The 20,405-nt window shown below is 45.7% G+C and overlaps 1 protein-coding gene across 1 annotated transcript; it reads left to right on the top strand.

Moving 5' to 3' along the window:
• The first annotated feature begins 19 nt into the window (after positions 1–19).
• LOC125374135 lies at positions 20–19,042 on the top strand. The gene is made up of 5 exons (XM_048384929.1): positions 20–170; positions 1,190–1,240; positions 3,089–3,220; positions 3,761–3,980; positions 17,910–19,042. Exons 1-5 carry the CDS (start codon positions 46–48, stop codon positions 18,996–18,998), a joined length of 1,617 nt encoding a protein of 538 aa, XP_048240886.1. The 5' UTR covers positions 20–45; the 3' UTR covers positions 18,999–19,042.
• Positions 19,043–20,405: the final 1,363 nt, after the last annotated feature.

The following is a 20,405-nucleotide window of genomic DNA, read 5'->3' as shown; positions in this document are numbered from 1 at the left end:
AAAATCGGAAGCGATTGGAAATATTAGAGTGACCTCCCCTACAAAATGGCCGCGCCCATGCTTTCAAAGGGTGAAACTAAATCAACTTTAGGAGAGACGGTGAAACAGAAGCAAAAGAAAGAAATAAAGAAGCACAAGAATGTCTTATTTAATCCCTTTGCATACAAATGGCATGTCACCTTTATCTATTGTTTTTAAAATATCTTAAGAGAGCTCGCAATACGTGAAAAAATGACCGCTTATTTTTATTTTGTGTTGTGTCGGCAAACAGTAGTGCCCTGTGAATAGTGTCAGTACAATAATGCAGGACAATTCCGGATTCCATGCCAGGTGTATTTGGCTTGGTCGTAAACTGATCATGGCGACCAGCATTTATATATAACAGACTAAAGTGTCTTCCATTCGGTACGAAATCTGGTGTCTCGTAATTTTTAGGGGTAGGACATTACCGCAACCACACTAATACCGTATTTGACGTAATAAGCGCCCTGGGCGCTCTCAAATTAGAAATAGGGGGCTCTTATCCGAATATTATTTTGGTTAAAAAAACAGAGTTGAAAGATAAATTTTGTGGTTTATGCCGACAGCTTGAAATGTATATGTACGACAGATATATTTTTCCAGAATTTAATTCCCCATAATTAACGGTGCATATAACACACGAGTGCGTATTATACACGAATAAATAAGTCTTGTGTACATTGATCAATCTGAAGGGGTGCTAATTGGGATTGTTCACTAGCCAATATATTAGCAAATATCGCTGTGGGCGCTTATTAGAGCGGGGCGCTTATTATGTCAAATACGGTAATACCAATAGTAACAGACAGGAAATGTGTCAGTTCAATTCTGCCATGGCACCATCAGTAACATGACCGTGTCTGTTCCATCTGTACATGTAGATGTTTCCACATGATAAGGCTAAACAAAATAATAAAAATAGTCTTGGTTCTCAGGCACCTACCGCATCATCATAAAGTCTGCCGCACGTTTTGCTTTTATATCCGTTTAAAAAAAATATAAAAATCCTAATACTTAAACACAATGCACACAAAAATTAGAAAATTGTAACAAAAACAAAACGTGAACTGAACTTTATGATGATGTGGGCAGAGCCTGAGAACCAAGACTACAGTTATTTATTTTAGCCTAAAACCTGTACAGTATTACATCTTATGTTTTATTTCAGGCCAGTGATAGACAAATATTTTGAAGGAAGAATCCTGGATGAGCTGCAGAGGTATGGTACTGCAATAATTTGAGTTAATCATTGACTTAGGAGACAGTTTTGTTTAATGTAGCAGTCAGCTGTATCATTGCTTTATGTGACTGATCAGTGCTCTGTGGGGACCCTTTCAAATTACTGGTGACGATTCAGGTTGGTCTTCAGCAACCCACGCTTGTCATAAGAGGGGATTAACTGGATCGGGTGTAGATTGATGATCATGATGTCAATCACTGGATTGTCTGTTCCAGCCTCAATTATATACAGACTGCTGTCATATAGCTGGAATATTGCTGAGTGTGGCATTAAACTACAAACAAACCATTTAAAATAGGCCCTAGGCACTCCATTGCTAGTTGTAAGATTTGTATTTGGATAAGAGAGTCTGTAAAAGTGTATCACACTCAGTGACTTGTCATCGCCAGTTCGCCAGGTTTAGACTCATAGACAATCTCTCCCTCATATCTTTTGATATGAAACACATATGAGACACAAGTCCATAAGTTCCAAGGCGCGAGGGTGGCCCAGTCGTCTAAGGCGCCGCAATTTGCTGTGCAGAGTTGAGTCCCTTGAGCGCGCAAGAAACCCATGATTGTGGGTTCGAATCCCGGTTCACCCCGATTATGTTTCTAGGTTTGTCAGCACCATTACCATACTCGTGGGTTTCACCGAAGTGGTAAACGTCTGAGACCTGCATCCCTTTAGGCTTTCCTCCCACATAAAGCTGACACGCTGCGATATAACTGGAATACTGTTAAAAAAGCAGCGTTAAACCCAACTCACTCACTTACCATAAGTTCCAAGGTGCGAGGGTGAGATTGTATCTATCATGCAACATCATTCTTCCAAATTTTTCAGCTTGTAAACATTAATAAGCAGTGTCCTGTTTGTAAAAAGTACAGCTGGGCAGGTTCTGTGGCAGAGAGTTTTGTTGGTCATTTGATAGTAACATCAAGGTAACTGATGATGTCTCAATGGTCTGAAAGGTCTTCAGCAACCCATGCTTGCCGTAAAAGGCGACTATGCTTGTCGTAAAAGGCGACTAACGGGATCGGGTGGTCAGGCTCGCTGACTTCGTTGGTGCATGTCATCGATCCCAATTGCGTGGATCGATGCTCATGATGTCAATCACTGGATTGTCTGGTCCAGACTCGATTATTTACAGACCGCCGTCATATAGCTGGAATATTGCTGAGTGCGGCGTAAAACAACAAACCAACCAACCAGCCAATGGTCTGAAAAGCGTTGTGATACGATTTCATTGTAGCCATATCTCTCCCAAGCTATATCTCCTGTGGAAGCTAGTTTGCGATTATTTACAGCAGTATTTCCTCAACCCAAATAAGGTATTTCACTATGTGGCAATAGTTTTGTGAGAGATGTACACACTTAAGCACTGAAGAACTTGATCATCTATGAGAACAGGTAGCCTGTTCATACAGTGATCGCTCGCTACAACGCTACCTTCAGGGTCCAAATAATTGATGAGCGTTATAGATGATCAGCGGTTTAATGAAGGTCGTGTCGTAGGTGGTAGATGACCAACAAAACAGTATACATGCTCTGCCTACCTAACACGATCTACGTTGCATGTTTTAGAGTTTAAAAAAAAAGTTCTAGAATAGAAGCTGTTTATGATTCATAGTGTAAAAAAAGATTTATCGAGTATTAATATGCTCTTTAAAAAAACCCACATCGTATCCCTTCAGCAAATTCAGGTGAATAAATAGAGGTTATCACGCGAGTGTGTTTGGGGATGGTAAATATCCTGCATTAGGAATAAACATTGTATTTAGCGAGCCTTGGCGAGAACTAAGATCTGATTTTAATGAGATTTTTGTACATGTTGTATTACTGTTTCAGCGTGCTGAAGTCTGTCCCTATCAAATTGCCAAGGAGACCTGCATCATACTTTAAGGGGAAGAAGCAAACAGATAACGAACAGCAGTTGTGTGATGAAGAAAAGAATGCTGAAAATGAGAGACGGAAACTCAGGTACAGGGTCATCCTGTGTAAAATCAATTCCTCGTTAGGATTTGGTCAAAAGAGGTGATGGGGGCACGGGTGGCCCAGTCGTCTAAGGCACCACGATTTGCTGTGCAGAGTTGGGTCCCTTGGGCACGCCAGAAACCTATGATTGTGGGTTCGAACCCCGGTTCGCCCCAATTATGTTTCTAGGTTTGTCAGCACCATACTTGTGCTCGTGGGTTCTTGATTTTCTTGATGACAATGTTGTTAAATTTATTTGTATAAACTACTGAAATGAAAGTTTGTCTGAGATTTTCAAGGTGTAAATAAGTTTTTGTATTTTGATCAAGTAGGAGTGTCATTTTGATATTTTTACTTTGTCCATGTGATGTCAACTTGTGTGTATTTACTTGTTAAGCTGAATCTTGTTGACTCTAAGAAAAAAGGCCACTCATAAACTTGGACTCCTAACGACTGTCTTCGTAAGTTAATTTCAGTAACGCAGTCAGGCTACAAGCCCATGGGACATAATGTGAGGATAAGAATAACGTTGTCATGTGTCCACAGATCGCAGATTGTGTGTGGTGTCAGGGAGGTCACACGAGGCTTGGAGAAGGATGACCTCGACCTTATTATAGTATGCCGATCTACGAAACCCTCTCTCATCACCAAACACCTCATCCCATTGGCTGCCAGTCGAGGATGTCCAGCTCTCTGTATCCCAGAGTTCAATTCCAAGATTTCCCCCCTGCTTGGCGTGACCAGTGTGGTGGCATTGGGGTTTAAGGTGAGGATATACTGGACGTCAGTGATGTACATAATGCTTGGCGTGACCAGTGTGGTGGCAATGGGGTTTAAGGTGAGGATATACTGGACGTCAGTGATGTACATAATGCTTGGCGTGACCAGTGTGGTGGCATTGGGGTTTAAGGTGAGGATATACTGGCCGTCAGTGATGTACATAATGCTTGGCGTGACCAGTGTGGTGGCATTGGGGTTTAAGGTGAGGATATACTGGCCGTCAGTGATGTACATAATGCTTGGCGTGACCAGTGTGGTGGCATTGGGGTTTAAGGTGAGGATATACTGGCCGTCAGTGATGTACATAATGCTTGGCGTGACCAGTGTGGTGGCAATGGGGTTTAAGGTGAGGATATACTGGCCGTCAGTGATGTACATAATGCTTGGCGTGACCAGTGTGGTGGCATTGGGGTTTAAGGTGAGGATATACTGGCCGTCAGTGATGTACATAATGCTTGGCGTGACCAGTGTGGTGGCATTGGGGTTTAAGGTGAGGATATACCGTATATGACCGCGGATAAGCCGACCCCGTAGATAAGCCGAGGTGTTAATTTGACCATTGAAATACGAAAGAAAATGATATGATCCGCAGATAAGCCGAATCAGGAATTGAAAGACAAAAAACACTGCGAAGTCAGACTGAAAGACATGTGCCGGTACTCGCAGATATTAAAAAATATAAGATGAAAAACGTTGTGATTATATTGAAAAAGTCATTATTATTTCTAATAAAGATTTAACAAACCATTCATCCACTTTCATAATGTGGGAAGCTGTTTCTCGGGGGGTTTTTTAATCTCATAATGATCGTTATATGTTGCCATCAACAACGAAGCGCCATTTTGTGAGTCGGTGTATATAGAATTATGAACCCGTGAGAAAATATATCAGCTGGAGCGAAGACTCGCAGTTCGAATTCAGCATCGTAAGCATGGCGTTTCGTTTAAAACTCATGATGAAAACGTCAGTCAGTAAAAATATACCAACTTTTATAACCCCCTTTACACCAATATTGTATGTTAATCCAATTGAATTAAATAAACTATCATACTATGAACACATTGAATGACCATCACTTACTCACAGGCTTTTCCAGTTTATTAAACTAATCTCTCGAAAACAAAGGAATTAAGCCCCTACTCCCAACACGATCGCTAAGCACCCACAACTTGAAAATGTTTGTGTAAACAACCTGACAATACCAATCGGCCCTGTTATTATCAATGCTCATTTCCTTGTGTACCGTGTTGCTTTAAACAACAGGAAGCAATCACAGTGGTCACCGTTTGTGACGTCACAGGAAACAGCTGATCACATGTTTTTGCAAATGGCGAACGGAATAACTCGCCGATACAGTTGTTTATTTGCCTCTTTCAATAAAGGTAGACACTTGTTCACTATCAATTTATGAACTTTGAAAAACGTACGTAATAGCTATTGGCGATTTTATCTGGGGATTATATATTATAGCTGTGAATTACATATATTGTTACATGTAAAGATTGTGGAGTTTACGAAGAACGATAAACTTTGAACATTCAATTGAAAACTTATTATCGGAAGTAGCAACATGCATAACATTTTTTTAATAATGACAACATTGGTGTATAATAATAACTTTATTGATAATTTATAACAATAATGGCTCTAGTCGTGGCAACTTCCAAACTTTCGGGAAGTTGTAATCTATCGGACCGTCATTCAGGCGATGTTTCTGACAGATCACGATCTGAAAAATACTATCATGAAAGTATATCCCGTGGATAAGCCGACCCCTTTCTACAGAATCTTTTTTCTGGTCCTCAAAATTCGGCTTATACGCGGTCATATACGGTACTGGCCGTCAGTGATGTACATAATGCTTGGCGTGACCAGTGTGGTGGCATTGGGGTTTAAGGTGAGGATATACTGGACGTCAGTGATGTACATAATGCTTGGCGTGACCAGTGTGGTGGCAATGGGGTTTAAGGTGAGGATATACTGGCCGTCAGTGATGTACATAATGCTTGGCCTGACCAGTGTGGTGGCATTGGGGTTTAAGGTGAGGATATACTGGCCGTCAGTGATGTACATAATGCTTGGCGTGACCAGTGTGGTGGCAATGGGGTTTAAGGTGAGGATATACTGGCCGTCAGTGATGTACATAATGCTTGGCGTGACCAGTGTGGTGGCATTGGGGTTTAAGGTGAGGATATACTGGCCGTCAGTGATGTACATAATGCTTGGCATGACCAGTGTGGTGGCATTGGGGTTTAAGGTGAGGATATACTGGCCGTCAGTGATGTACATAATGCTTGGCGTGACCAGTGTGGTGGCATTGGGGTTTAAGGTGAGGATATACTGGCCGTCAGTGATGTACATAATGCTTGGCGTGACCAGTGTGGTGGCATTGGGGTTTAAGGTGAGGATATACTGGCCGTCAGTGATGTACATAATGCTTGGCGTGACCAGTGTGGTGGCAATGGGGTTTAAGGTGAGGATATACTGGCCGTCAGTGATGTACATAATGCTTGGCGTGACCAGTGTGGTGGCATTGGGGTTTAAGGTGAGGATATACTGGCCGTCAGTGATGTACATAATGCTTGGCGTGACCAGTGTGGTGGCATTGGGGTTTAAGGTGAGGATATACTGGCCGTCAGTGATGTACATAATGCTTGGCGTGACCAGTGTGGTGGCAATGGGGTTTAAGGTGAGGATATACTGGCCGTCAGTGATGTACATAATGCTTGGCGTGACCAGTGTGGTGGCATTGGGGTTTAAGGTGAGGATATACTGGCCGTCAGTGATGTACATAATGCTTGGCGTGACCAGTGTGGTGGCAATGGGGTTTAAGGTGAGGATATACTGGCCGTCAGTGATGTACATAATGCTTGGCGTGACCAGTGTGGTGGCATTGGGGTTTAAGGTGAGGATATACTGGCCGTCAGTGATGTACATAATGCTTGGCATGACCAGTGTGGTGGCATTGGGGTTTAAGGTGAGGATATACTGGCCGTCAGTGATGTACATAATGCTTGGCGTGACCAGTGTGGTGGCATTGGGGTTTAAGGTGAGGATATACTGGCCGTCAGTGATGTACATAATGCTTGGCATGACCAGTGTGGTGGCATTGGGGTTTAAGGTGAGGATATACTGGCCGTCAGTGATGTACATAATGCTTGGCGTGACCAGTGTGGTGGCATTGGGGTTTAAGGTGAGGATATACTGGCCGTCAGTGATGTACATAATGCTTGGCGTGACCAGTGTGGTGGCAATGGGGTTTAAGGTGAGGATATACTGGCCGTCAGTGATGTACATAATGCTTGGCGTGACCAGTGTGGTGGCATTGGGGTTTAAGGTGAGGATATACTGGCCGTCAGTGATGTACATAATGCTTGGCGTGACCAGTGTGGTGGCAATGGGGTTTAAGGTGAGGATATACTGGCCGTCAGTGATGTACATAATGCTTGGCGTGACCAGTGTGGTGGCATTGGGGTTTAAGGTGAGGATATACTGGCCGTCAGTGATGTACATAATGCTTGGCATGACCAGTGTGGTGGCATTGGGGTTTAAGGTGAGGATATACTGGCCGTCAGTGATGTACATAATGCTTGGCGTGACCAGTGTGGTGGCATTGGGGTTTAAGGTGAGGATATACTGGCCGTCAGTGATGTACATAATGCTTGGCATGACCAGTGTGGTGGCATTGGGGTTTAAGGTGAGGATATACTGGCCGTCAGTGATGTACATAATGCTTGGCGTGACCAGTGTGGTGGCATTGGGGTTTAAGGTGAGGATATACTGGCCGTCAGTGATGTACATAATGCTTGGCATGACCAGTGTGGTGGCATTGGGGTTTAAGGTGAGGATATACTGGCCGTCAGTGATGTACATAATGCTTGGCGTGACCAGTGTGGTGGCATTGGGGTTTAAGGTGAGGATATACTGGCCGTCAGTGATGTACATAATGCTTGGCGTGACCAGTGTGGTGGCATTGGGGTTTAAGGTGAGGATATACTGGCCGTCAGTGATGTACATAATGCTTGGCGTGACCAGTGTGGTGGCATTGGGGTTTAAGGTGAGGATATACTGGCCGTCAGTGATGTACATAATGCTTGGCGTGACCAGTGTGGTGGCATTGGGGTTTAAGGTGAGGATATACTGGCCGTCAGTGATGTACATAATGCTTGGCGTGACCAGTGTGGTGGCATTGGGGTTTAAGGTGAGGATATACTGGCCGTCAGTGATGTACATAATGCTTGGCGTGACCAGTGTGGTGGCATTGGGGTTTAAGGTGAGGATATACTGGCTGTCAGTGATGTACATAATGCTTGGCGTGACCAGTGTGGTGGCATTGGGGTTTAAGGTGAGGATATACTGGCCGTCAGTGATGTACATAATGCTTGGCGTGACCAGTGTGGTGGCATTGGGGTTTAAGGTGAGGATATACTGGCCGTCAGTGATGTACATAATGCTTGGCGTGACCAGTGTGGTGGCATTGGGGTTTAAGGTGAGGATATACTGGCCGTCAGTGATGTACATAATGCTTGGCGTGACCAGTGTGGTGGCATTGGGGTTTAAGGTGAGGGTTTAATGGCCGTCAGTGATGTACATAATGCTTGGCGTGACCAGTGTGGTGGCAATGGGGTTTAAGGTGAGGATATACTGGCCGTCAGTGATGTACATAATGCTTGGCGTGACCAGTGTGGTGGCAATGGGGTTTAAGGTGAGGATATACTGGCCGTCAGTGATGTACATAATGCTTGGCGTGACCAGTGTGGTGGCAATGGGGTTTAAGGTGAGGATATACTGGCTGTCAGTGATGTACATAATGCTTGGCGTGACCAGTGTGGTGGCATTGGGGTTTAAGGTGAGGATATACTGGCCGTCAGTGATGTACATAATGCTTGGCGTGACCAGTGTGGTGGCAATGGGGTTTAAGGTGAGGATATACTGGCCGTCAGTGATGTACATAATGCTTGGCGTGACCAGTGTGGTGGCATTGGGGTTTAAGGTGAGGATATACTGGCCGTCAGTGATGTACATAATGCTTGGCATGACCAGTGTGGTGGCATTGGGGTTTAAGGTGAGGATATACTGGCCGTCAGTGATGTACATAATGCTTGGCGTGACCAGTGTGGTGGCATTGGGGTTTAAGGTGAGGATATACTGGCCGTCAGTGATGTACATAATGCTTGGCATGACCAGTGTGGTGGCATTGGGGTTTAAGGTGAGGATATACTGGCCGTCAGTGATGTACATAATGCTTGGCGTGACCAGTGTGGTGGCATTGGGGTTTAAGGTGAGGATATACTGGCCGTCAGTGATGTACATAATGCTTGGCATGACCAGTGTGGTGGCATTGGGGTTTAAGGTGAGGATATACTGGCCGTCAGTGATGTACATAATGCTTGGCGTGACCAGTGTGGTGGCATTGGGGTTTAAGGTGAGGATATACTGGCCGTCAGTGATGTACATAATGCTTGGCGTGACCAGTGTGGTGGCATTGGGGTTTAAGGTGAGGATATACTGGCCGTCAGTGATGTACATAATGCTTGGCGTGACCAGTGTGGTGGCATTGGGGTTTAAGGTGAGGATATACTGGCCGTCAGTGATGTACATAATGCTTGGCGTGACCAGTGTGGTGGCATTGGGGTTTAAGGTGAGGATATACTGGCCGTCAGTGATGTACATAATGCTTGGCGTGACCAGTGTGGTGGCATTGGGGTTTAAGGTGAGGATATACTGGCCGTCAGTGATGTACATAATGCTTGGCGTGACCAGTGTGGTGGCATTGGGGTTTAAGGTGAGGATATACTGGCCGTCAGTGATGTACATAATGCTTGGCGTGACCAGTGTGGTGGCATTGGGGTTTAAGGTGAGGATATACTGGCTGTCAGTGATGTACATAATGCTTGGCGTGACCAGTGTGGTGGCATTTGGGTTTAAGGTGAGGATATACTGGCCGTCAGTGATGTACATAATGCTTGGCGTGACCAGTGTGGTGGCATTGGGGTTTAAGGTGAGGATATACTGGCCGTCAGTGATGTACATAATGCTTGGCGTGACCAGTGTGGTGGCATTGGGGTTTAAGGTGAGGATATACTGGCCGTCAGTGATGTACATAATGCTTGGCGTGACCAGTGTGGTGGCATTGGGGTTTAAGGTGAGGGTTTAATGGCCGTCAGTGATGTACATAATGCTTGGCGTGACCAGTGTGGTGGCAATGGGGTTTAAGGTGAGGATATACTGGCCGTCAGTGATGTACATAATGCTTGGCGTGACCAGTGTGGTGGCAATGGGGTTTAAGGTGAGGATATACTGGCTGTCAGTGATGTACATAATGCTTGGCGTGACCAGTGTGGTGGCATTGGGGTTTAAGGTGAGGATATACTGGCCGTCAGTGATGTACATAATGCTTGGCATGACCAGTGTGGTGGCAATGGGGTTTAAGGTGAGGATATACTGGCCGTCAGTGATGTACATAATGCTTGGCGTGACCAGTGTGGTGGCATTGGGGTTTAAGGTGAGGATATACTGGACGTCAGTGATGTACATAATGCTTGGCGTGACCAGTGTGGTGGCATTGGGGTTTAAGGTAAGGATATACTGGCCATCAGTGATGTACATAATGCTTGGCGTGACCAGTGTGGTGGCATTGGGGTTTAAGGTGAGGATATACTGGCCGTCAGTGATGTACATAATGCTTGGCGTGACCAGTGTGGTGGCATTGGGGTTTAAGGTGAGGATATACTGGACGTCAGTGATGTACATGATGCTTGGCGTGACCAGTGTGGTGGCATTGGGGTTTAAGGTGAGGATATACTGGCCGTCAGTGATGTACATTATGCTTGGCGTGACCAGTGTGGTGGCATTGGGGTTTAAGGTGAGGATATACTGGCCGTCAGTGATGTACATAATGCTTGGCGTGACCAGTGTGGTGGCATTGGGGTTTAAGGTGAGGATATACTGGACGTCAGTGATGTACATAATGCTTGGCGTGACCAGTGTGGTGGCATTGGGGTTTAAGGTGAGGATATACTGGACGTCAGTGATGTACATAATGCTTGGCGTGACAAGTGTGGTGGCATTGGGGTTTAAGGTGAGGATATACTGGCCGTCAGTGATGTACATAATGCTTGGCGTGACCAGTGTGGTGGCAATGGGGTTTAAGGTGAGGATATACTGGCCGTCAGTGATGTACATAATGCTTGGCGTGACCAGTGTGGTGGCAATGGGGTTTAAGGTGAGGATATACTGGCCGTCAGTGATGTACATAATGCTTGGCGTGACCAGTGTGGTGGCAATGGGGTTTAAGGTGAGGATATACTGGCCGTCAGTGATGTACATAATGCTTGGCGTGACCAGTGTGGTGGCAATGGGGTTTAAGGTGAGGATATACTGGCCGTCAGTGATGTACATAATGCTTGGCGTGACCAGTGTGGTGGCATTGGGGTTTAAGGTGAGGATATACTGGACGTCAGTGATGTACATAATGCTTGGCGTGACCAGTGTGGTGGCACTGGGGTTAAAGGTGAGGATATACTGGCCGTCAGTGATGTACATAATGCTTGGCGTGACCAGTGTGGTGGCAATGGGGTTTAAGGTGAGGATATACTGGCCGTCAGTGATGTAATAATGCTTGGCGTGACCAGTGTGGTGGCAATGGGGTTTAAGGTGAGGATATACTGGCCGTCAGTGATGTACATAATGCTTGGCGTGACCAGTGTGGTGGCAATGGGGTTTAAGGTGAGGATATACTGGCCGTCAGTGATGTACATAATGCTTGGCGTGACCAGTGTGGTGGCAATGGGGTTTAAGGTGAGGATATACTGGCCGTCAGTGATGTACATAATGCTTGGCGTGACCAGTGTGGTGGCATTGGGGTTTAAGGTGAGGATATACTGGACGTCAGTGATGTACATAATGCTTGGCGTGACCAGTGTGGTGGCAATGGGGTTTAAGGTGAGGATATACTGGCCGTCAGTGATGTACATAATGCTTGGCGTGACCAGTGTGGTGGCAATGGGGTTTAAGGTGAGGATATACTGGCCGTCAGTGATGTACATAATGCTTGGCGTGACCAGTGTGGTGGCAATGGGGTTTAAGGTGAGGATATACTGGCCGTCAGTGATGTACATAATGCTTGGCGTGACCAGTGTGGTGGCAATGGGGTTTAAGGTGAGGATATACTGGCCGTCAGTGATGTACATAATGCTTGGCGTGACCAGTGTGGTGGCATTGGGGTTTAAGGTGAGGATATACTGGCCGTCAGTGATGTACATAATGCTTGGCGTGACCAGTGTGGTGGCAATGGGGTTTAAGGTGAGGATATACTGGCCGTCAGTGATGTACATAATGCTTGGCGTGACCAGTGTGGTGGCATTGGGGTTTAAGGTGAGGATATACTGGCCGTCAGTGATGTACATAATGCTTGGCGTGACCAGTGTGGTGGCATTGGGGTTTAAGGTGAGGATATACTGGCCGTCAGTGATGTACATAATGCTTGGCGTGACCAGTGTGGTGGCATTGGGGTTTAAGGTGAGGATATACTGGCCGTCAGTGATGTACATAATGCTTGGCATGACCAGTGTGGTGGCATTGGGGTTTAAGGTGAGGATATACTGGCCGTCAGTGATGTACATAATGCTTGGCGTGACCAGTGTGGTGGCATTGGGGTTTAAGGTGAGGATATACTGGCCGTCAGTGATGTACATAATGCTTGGCATGACCAGTGTGGTGGCATTGGGGTTTAAGGTGAGGATATACTGGCCGTCAGTGATGTACATAATGCTTGGCGTGACCAGTGTGGTGGCATTGGGGTTTAAGGTGAGGATATACTGGCCGTCAGTGATGTACATAATGCTTGGCGTGACCAGTGTGGTGGCATTGGGGTTTAAGGTGAGGATATACTGGCCGTCAGTGATGTACATAATGCTTGGCGTGACCAGTGTGGTGGCATTGGGGTTTAAGGTGAGGATATACTGGCCGTCAGTGATGTACATAATGCTTGGCGTGACCAGTGTGGTGGCATTGGGGTTTAAGGTGAGGATATACTGGCCGTCAGTGATGTACATAATGCTTGGCGTGACCAGTGTGGTGGCATTGGGGTTTAAGGTGAGGATATACTGGCCGTCAGTGATGTACATAATGCTTGGCGTGACCAGTGTGGTGGCATTGGGGTTTAAGGTGAGGATATACTGGCTGTCAGTGATGTACATAATGCTTGGCGTGACCAGTGTGGTGGCATTGGGGTTTAAGGTGAGGATATACTGGCCGTCAGTGATGTACATAATGCTTGGCGTGACCAGTGTGGTGGCATTGGGGTTTAAGGTGAGGATATACTGGCCGTCAGTGATGTACATAATGCTTGGCGTGACCAGTGTGGTGGCATTGGGGTTTAAGGTGAGGATATACTGGCCGTCAGTGATGTACATAATGCTTGGCGTGACCAGTGTGGTGGCATTGGGGTTTAAGGTGAGGGTTTAATGGCCGTCAGTGATGTACATAATGCTTGGCGTGACCAGTGTGGTGGCAATGGGGTTTAAGGTGAGGATATACTGGCCGTCAGTGATGTACATAATGCTTGGCGTGACCAGTGTGGTGGCAATGGGGTTTAAGGTGAGGATATACTGGCCGTCAGTGATGTACATAATGCTTGGCGTGACCAGTGTGGTGGCAATGGGGTTTAAGGTGAGGATATACTGGCTGTCAGTGATGTACATAATGCTTGGCGTGACCAGTGTGGTGGCATTGGGGTTTAAGGTGAGGATATACTGGCCGTCAGTGATGTACATAATGCTTGGCGTGACCAGTGTGGTGGCAATGGGGTTTAAGGTGAGGATATACTGGCCGTCAGTGATGTACATAATGCTTGGCGTGACCAGTGTGGTGGCATTGGGGTTTAAGGTGAGGATATACTGGCCGTCAGTGATGTACATAATGCTTGGCATGACCAGTGTGGTGGCATTGGGGTTTAAGGTGAGGATATACTGGCCGTCAGTGATGTACATAATGCTTGGCGTGACCAGTGTGGTGGCATTGGGGTTTAAGGTGAGGATATACTGGCCGTCAGTGATGTACATAATGCTTGGCATGACCAGTGTGGTGGCATTGGGGTTTAAGGTGAGGATATACTGGCCGTCAGTGATGTACATAATGCTTGGCGTGACCAGTGTGGTGGCATTGGGGTTTAAGGTGAGGATATACTGGCCGTCAGTGATGTACATAATGCTTGGCATGACCAGTGTGGTGGCATTGGGGTTTAAGGTGAGGATATACTGGCCGTCAGTGATGTACATAATGCTTGGCGTGACCAGTGTGGTGGCATTGGGGTTTAAGGTGAGGATATACTGGCCGTCAGTGATGTACATAATGCTTGGCGTGACCAGTGTGGTGGCATTGGGGTTTAAGGTGAGGATATACTGGCCGTCAGTGATGTACATAATGCTTGGCGTGACCAGTGTGGTGGCATTGGGGTTTAAGGTGAGGATATACTGGCCGTCAGTGATGTACATAATGCTTGGCGTGACCAGTGTGGTGGCATTGGGGTTTAAGGTGAGGATATACTGGCCGTCAGTGATGTACATAATGCTTGGCGTGACCAGTGTGGTGGCATTGGGGTTTAAGGTGAGGATATACTGGCCGTCAGTGATGTACATAATGCTTGGCGTGACCAGTGTGGTGGCATTGGGGTTTAAGGTGAGGATATACTGGCCGTCAGTGATGTACATAATGCTTGGCGTGACCAGTGTGGTGGCATTGGGGTTTAAGGTGAGGATATACTGGCTGTCAGTGATGTACATAATGCTTGGCGTGACCAGTGTGGTGGCATTTGGGTTTAAGGTGAGGATATACTGGCCGTCAGTGATGTACATAATGCTTGGCGTGACCAGTGTGGTGGCATTGGGGTTTAAGGTGAGGATATACTGGCCGTCAGTGATGTACATAATGCTTGGCGTGACCAGTGTGGTGGCATTGGGGTTTAAGGTGAGGATATACTGGCCGTCAGTGATGTACATAATGCTTGGCGTGACCAGTGTGGTGGCATTGGGGTTTAAGGTGAGGGTTTAATGGCCGTCAGTGATGTACATAATGCTTGGCGTGACCAGTGTGGTGGCAATGGGGTTTAAGGTGAGGATATACTGGCCGTCAGTGATGTACATAATGCTTGGCGTGACCAGTGTGGTGGCAATGGGGTTTAAGGTGAGGATATACTGGCTGTCAGTGATGTACATAATGCTTGGCGTGACCAGTGTGGTGGCATTGGGGTTTAAGGTGAGGATATACTGGCCGTCAGTGATGTACATAATGCTTGGCATGACCAGTGTGGTGGCAATGGGGTTTAAGGTGAGGATATACTGGCCGTCAGTGATGTACATAATGCTTGGCGTGACCAGTGTGGTGGCATTGGGGTTTAAGGTGAGGATATACTGGACGTCAGTGATGTACATAATGCTTGGCGTGACCAGTGTGGTGGCATTGGGGTTTAAGGTAAGGATATACTGGCCATCAGTGATGTACATAATGCTTGGCGTGACCAGTGTGGTGGCATTGGGGTTTAAGGTGAGGATATACTGGCCGTCAGTGATGTACATAATGCTTGGCGTGACCAGTGTGGTGGCATTGGGGTTTAAGGTGAGGATATACTGGACGTCAGTGATGTACATGATGCTTGGCGTGACCAGTGTGGTGGCATTGGGGTTTAAGGTGAGGATATACTGGCCGTCAGTGATGTACATTATGCTTGGCGTGACCAGTGTGGTGGCATTGGGGTTTAAGGTGAGGATATACTGGCCGTCAGTGATGTACATAATGCTTGGCGTGACCAGTGTGGTGGCATTGGGGTTTAAGGTGAGGATATACTGGACGTCAGTGATGTACATAATGCTTGGCGTGACCAGTGTGGTGGCATTGGGGTTTAAGGTGAGGATATACTGGACGTCAGTGATGTACATAATGCTTGGCATGACAAGTGTGGTGGCATTGGGGTTTAAGGTGAGGATATACTGGCCGTCAGTGATGTACATAATGCTTGGCGTGACCAGTGTGGTGGCAATGGGGTTTAAGGTGAGGATATACTGGCCGTCAGTGATGTACATAATGCTTGGCGTGACCAGTGTGGTGGCAATGGGGTTTAAGGTGAGGATATACTGGCCGTCAGTGATGTACATAATGCTTGGCGTGACCAGTGTGGTGGCAATGGGGTTTAAGGTGAGGATATACTGGCCGTCAGTGATGTACATAATGCTTGGCGTGACCAGTGTGGTGGCAATGGGGTTTAAGGTGAGGATATACTGGCCGTCAGTGATGTACATAATGCTTGGCGTGACCAGTGTGGTGGCATTGGGGTTTAAGGTGAGGATATACTGGACGTCAGTGATGTACATAATGCTTGGCGTGACCAGTGTGGTGGCACTGGGGTTAAAGGTGAGGATATACTGGCCGTCAGTGATGTACATAATGCTTGGCGTGACCAGTGTGGTGGCAATGGGGTTTAAGGTGAGGATATACTGGCCGTCAGTGATGTAATAATGCTTGGCGTGACCAGTGTGGTGGCAATGGGGTTTAAGGTGAGGATATACTGGCCGTCAGTGATGTACATAATGCTTGGCGTGACCAGTGTGGTGGCAATGGGGTTTAAGGTGAGGATATACTGGCCGTCAGTGATGTACATAATGCTTGGCGTGACCAGTGTGGTGGCAATGGGGTTTAAGGTGAGGATATACTGGCCGTCAGTGATGTACATAATGCTTGGCGTGACCAGTGTGGTGGCATTGGGGTTTAAGGTAAGGATATACTGGACGTCAGTGATGTACATAATGCTTGGCGTGACCAGTGTGGTGGCAATGGGGTTTAAGGTGAGGATATACTGGCCGTCAGTGATGTACATAATGCTTGGCGTGACCAGTGTGGTGGCAATGGGGTTTAAGGTGAGGATATACTGGCCGTCAGTGATGTACATAATGCTTGGCGTGACCAGTGTGGTGGCAATGGGGTTTAAGGTGAGGATATACTGGCCGTCAGTGATGTACATAATGCTTGGCGTGACCAGTGTGGTGGCATTGGGGTTTAAGGTGAGGATATACTGGCCGTCTGGCCGTCAGTGATAAATAAATAAGCCTCCAACAAGAAGGGTATCACCAAAGGGGTAAATGTCTGAGACCTCACTCACTCACTCACCCACCCACCAACCCACCCACCCACCCACCCACTCACCCACCCACCCACTCACTCACTCACCCACCCACCCACCCACTCACTCACTCACTCACTCTCTCAGCCAGCCACCCACCCACCCACCCACTCACTCACTCACTCACTCTATCAGCCACCCACTCAGTCACACTCACCCACCCATCCACCACCCCACTCACTCACTCTCACCTGCTGTGCAGAGTTGTGTCCCTTGGGCACACCAGAAATCTATGATTGTGGGTTCAAATCCCAGTTTGTCAAATCCATGCTCGTGGGTATGGTGCTGACCCAAGCAGTGTAAATTACAAAGAAAGTCTTTGTTTTCATCACTTATTTATAAATATTGAAGTGTTTGATTTTATTTGCTTTTCTAATGGACAAAAGGTTTTGTTAAAATAGACAGACACAGGTTGGTTCTTGATATATGCAATTGTTGACACAATACACTTCAGGCACTCGCACGTGTTGTCACTTACTGCCTGCTTAAAGCAATACAAGATGGCTGCCGCAAAGTCATTCCCAAAACATGTAGGGCAGTTTCGTATTCGAGGGGAAGTTTCGCATCCACATATTAACAGGTTTTGAGAGAAACAATATCTGTAAACCAAAAAATAGAAGGGTCTCTATACATCATCACTGGAGGTTCCAGGGATGGGGGTGGGATTTGACACCCCCTCATCTTAAAAACTTCCTGCGAAACACCTTTCACTCACTGCTGTTTTTCATCCATGTTTTACAGAAGGTTGCAGCAGGCAGTGAGTCGAGCTTCCACGAGTTCGTCACATACAGCAAGAGTAAGGCTCCTCCCATCAATACGCCCTGGTTAAACAGGTCCCTGGAAGTGAACTCCTTTGACGGTACAGATCCGACAACGTTGCTGGAGTCTTCCGCAGACGGTGGGGCTGGTGATACCTCTGCCGTCACAGATGATGTGTCCAAAGACAGAAGTAGTCGGGAGAATTCACAGTGTGAAACTGACCTCGTATCCCTCCAAGACAGTTTGCTCACTCCAGTGATGTCCAGTGGGTTTATTTCACTTGAGTCCGACTCAGACAGAAAACTGTTGGAAGATTCAAAGAATAAGTCCCAAGCTAAAAACTTTGCAGATAATTTAGAGACAGGTTTTTTGTCTTTGTCACCAGACTCCCACAATGATCCAGATGAAGATGCAAGTCCATCACAATCTCAGCTTTCATTCTCTTCAAAAGAGGCTGGGAAATCCCCGACCAAAACATCTGCTGATAAAGAGGCTGGGAAATCCCCAACTAAAAACACTGCCCATAAAGAGGCTGGGAAATCTCCAACTAAAATCACTGCCCATAAAGAGGCTGGGAAATCCCCAACTAAAAGCACTGCCGATAAAGAGGCTGGGAAATCCCCAACTAAAATCAGTGCCCATAAAGAGGGTTGGAAATCCCCAACTAAAAACACTGCCGATAAAGAGGGTGGGAAGTCCCCAACTAAAAACACTGACGATAAAGAGGCTGGGAAAGGTGTACGTTTTGTCTTTCCCGTTGACGGACCTCCACCGTTTGTTCCAAAGAAGGACTACTCACATTTATATGTGTATAAGAGTGGTGGTTCATTTGGGGATAACTTTATCCCTCTCTCGGGCTCAAAGGGCCATAAACGCGTCCTCTCACCACAACGCTCCACATCCGAGTCCGAGTCTGCTGATGAGGAAGTGCTTGGCATTCTGGGAATGGAACAGCCAGTAGCCAAGAAACCGAAACATTCCTCAAATGTCGACAAATCGGGATCCTATCGACCTGCCGTTGTTCGGACAATGATTCCGAATTTGAATAAGAAAAGGAAAAGGAAGAGATAGTGTATGGATATTGTGTCCCAAGAATAAAAGCTCAATAATCTGTTTCTGCTCGTTTGCGTTTTATTCAATATGAATTCTTGTGTTCAGAAAAAATTATTAAATACAGTAATGAATGTGGTTATTGTATATCTATGTTTCAAATTTGATAAATTTATTGGACCAGGATGCAACTTGGTTTGGTTTGGTGCGACTTGCGTTTCATGTCAACATGCGCCTGGTGCAAGATGGAGTTCTGTAAGTCGAGCCCTGCTAGTTTTGTCTATACAGTATGATTGAACAGATTTAACTGTGTCTTGGGTATATTTTTAGATGCAAGACATGTAAAATCAAAAATAATTACTGAGGGATTCTTTGACGAAGAACTTGAAATCATACTCGCATTCTGATTGGTTTGTCGTATTTTCGCACATAACATACATCGATAGGGGGATGAGTCTTCTTGCAGGTTACGGAAAGGGGCGAGTAGTGTCGAATGTAAAATATGGTGGCTAAAATGACTAAATTCTGTGGTAAATTCAGCAGTAAGAACCATTTCTCCCTCAAAAATTTATGAAAACTACTTTTTCGAAAAATAGAAATGAAATAACTCCCCAAACTGTCACTATAAACACTTATCACTGGATAAGACCATACAATTATGCAAACAAATATGCATGGTGTCACCAATATTTCTTTTGGGTTAGATGTGAACATTGTTTATGTAGTCATAATATATGTACCACAAGAATGTGTAAAATTGAGAATTATTTATTTCAAATTTCCTTTTATTGCAGAATTAATATTTGGTATGTTGTTAGGAAAAGGATAAATAATGCTTGCAAATAATGAAAATTGGTGTATTGACTGTTAAAAATGGCAAATGCCCGAACTGTCTGCAATTCTGCGGCGAGTTACATTTTCTGCAAATCTTTCCGCAAATTGCAGAATTCGTCTGGAACTGCATTTATCTCCCTACTATCATGAGAGAATCATATTTTAAAAGAAAACAAAAGCGTATGTTACTTTTAGATTTATTCACTTGTAAAACGGACAATTTAATTGTCAACATGTTTTAATTCAACACAGCTTTTGATCAAAATGGACACTGTCCTGGTCACCACAAACATTCACGGGGGATCATCCAAGCATTTGCCCAACATCAACTCAGGAGAAATAACTGCAACTTGTTCGAACGAGACATTATGGCTTCTTTGCTGCCAACGTACATACTCAAAGCTCCAGACCATTACGCAACGATGATTTAAACATGAAACAGAAAAACAGCTACCATCTTCACTGACTTGATTTTTCACAATGTCAAAAGATGCACACTCAGCACGTCTTCTCATGTATTAGTGAGTTAATATTTAACGTCACATCGGCAATATTTCAGCCATTTCGTGAATTAAAGTCAAGATTTTTTTACGA

The sequence above is a fragment of the Haliotis rufescens genome, unplaced genomic scaffold (assembly GCF_023055435.1).
Source record: "Haliotis rufescens isolate VD_foot unplaced genomic scaffold, xgHalRufe1.0.p SCAF_52, whole genome shotgun sequence".
Taxonomy (NCBI): domain Eukaryota; kingdom Metazoa; phylum Mollusca; class Gastropoda; order Lepetellida; family Haliotidae; genus Haliotis; species Haliotis rufescens.
The sequence above is the reverse complement of the archived record's forward strand: the minus strand, read 5'-3'. Positions and strand labels throughout refer to the sequence as shown.

Bases quoted from the DNA above. Each gene is read 5' to 3' on its own strand.
- LOC125374135 (XM_048384929.1), top strand. From the start codon at position 46: ATGGCCGCGCCCATGCTTTCAAAGGGTGAAACTAAATCAACTTTAGGA. The intron at 3,221-3,760 runs GTACAGGGTCAT...ATGTGTCCACAG, and splicing joins AATGAGAGACGGAAACTCAG to ATCGCAGATTGTGTGTGGTG. The intron at 3,981-17,909 runs GTGAGGATATAC...CATGTTTTACAG, and splicing joins TGGTGGCATTGGGGTTTAAG to AAGGTTGCAGCAGGCAGTGA.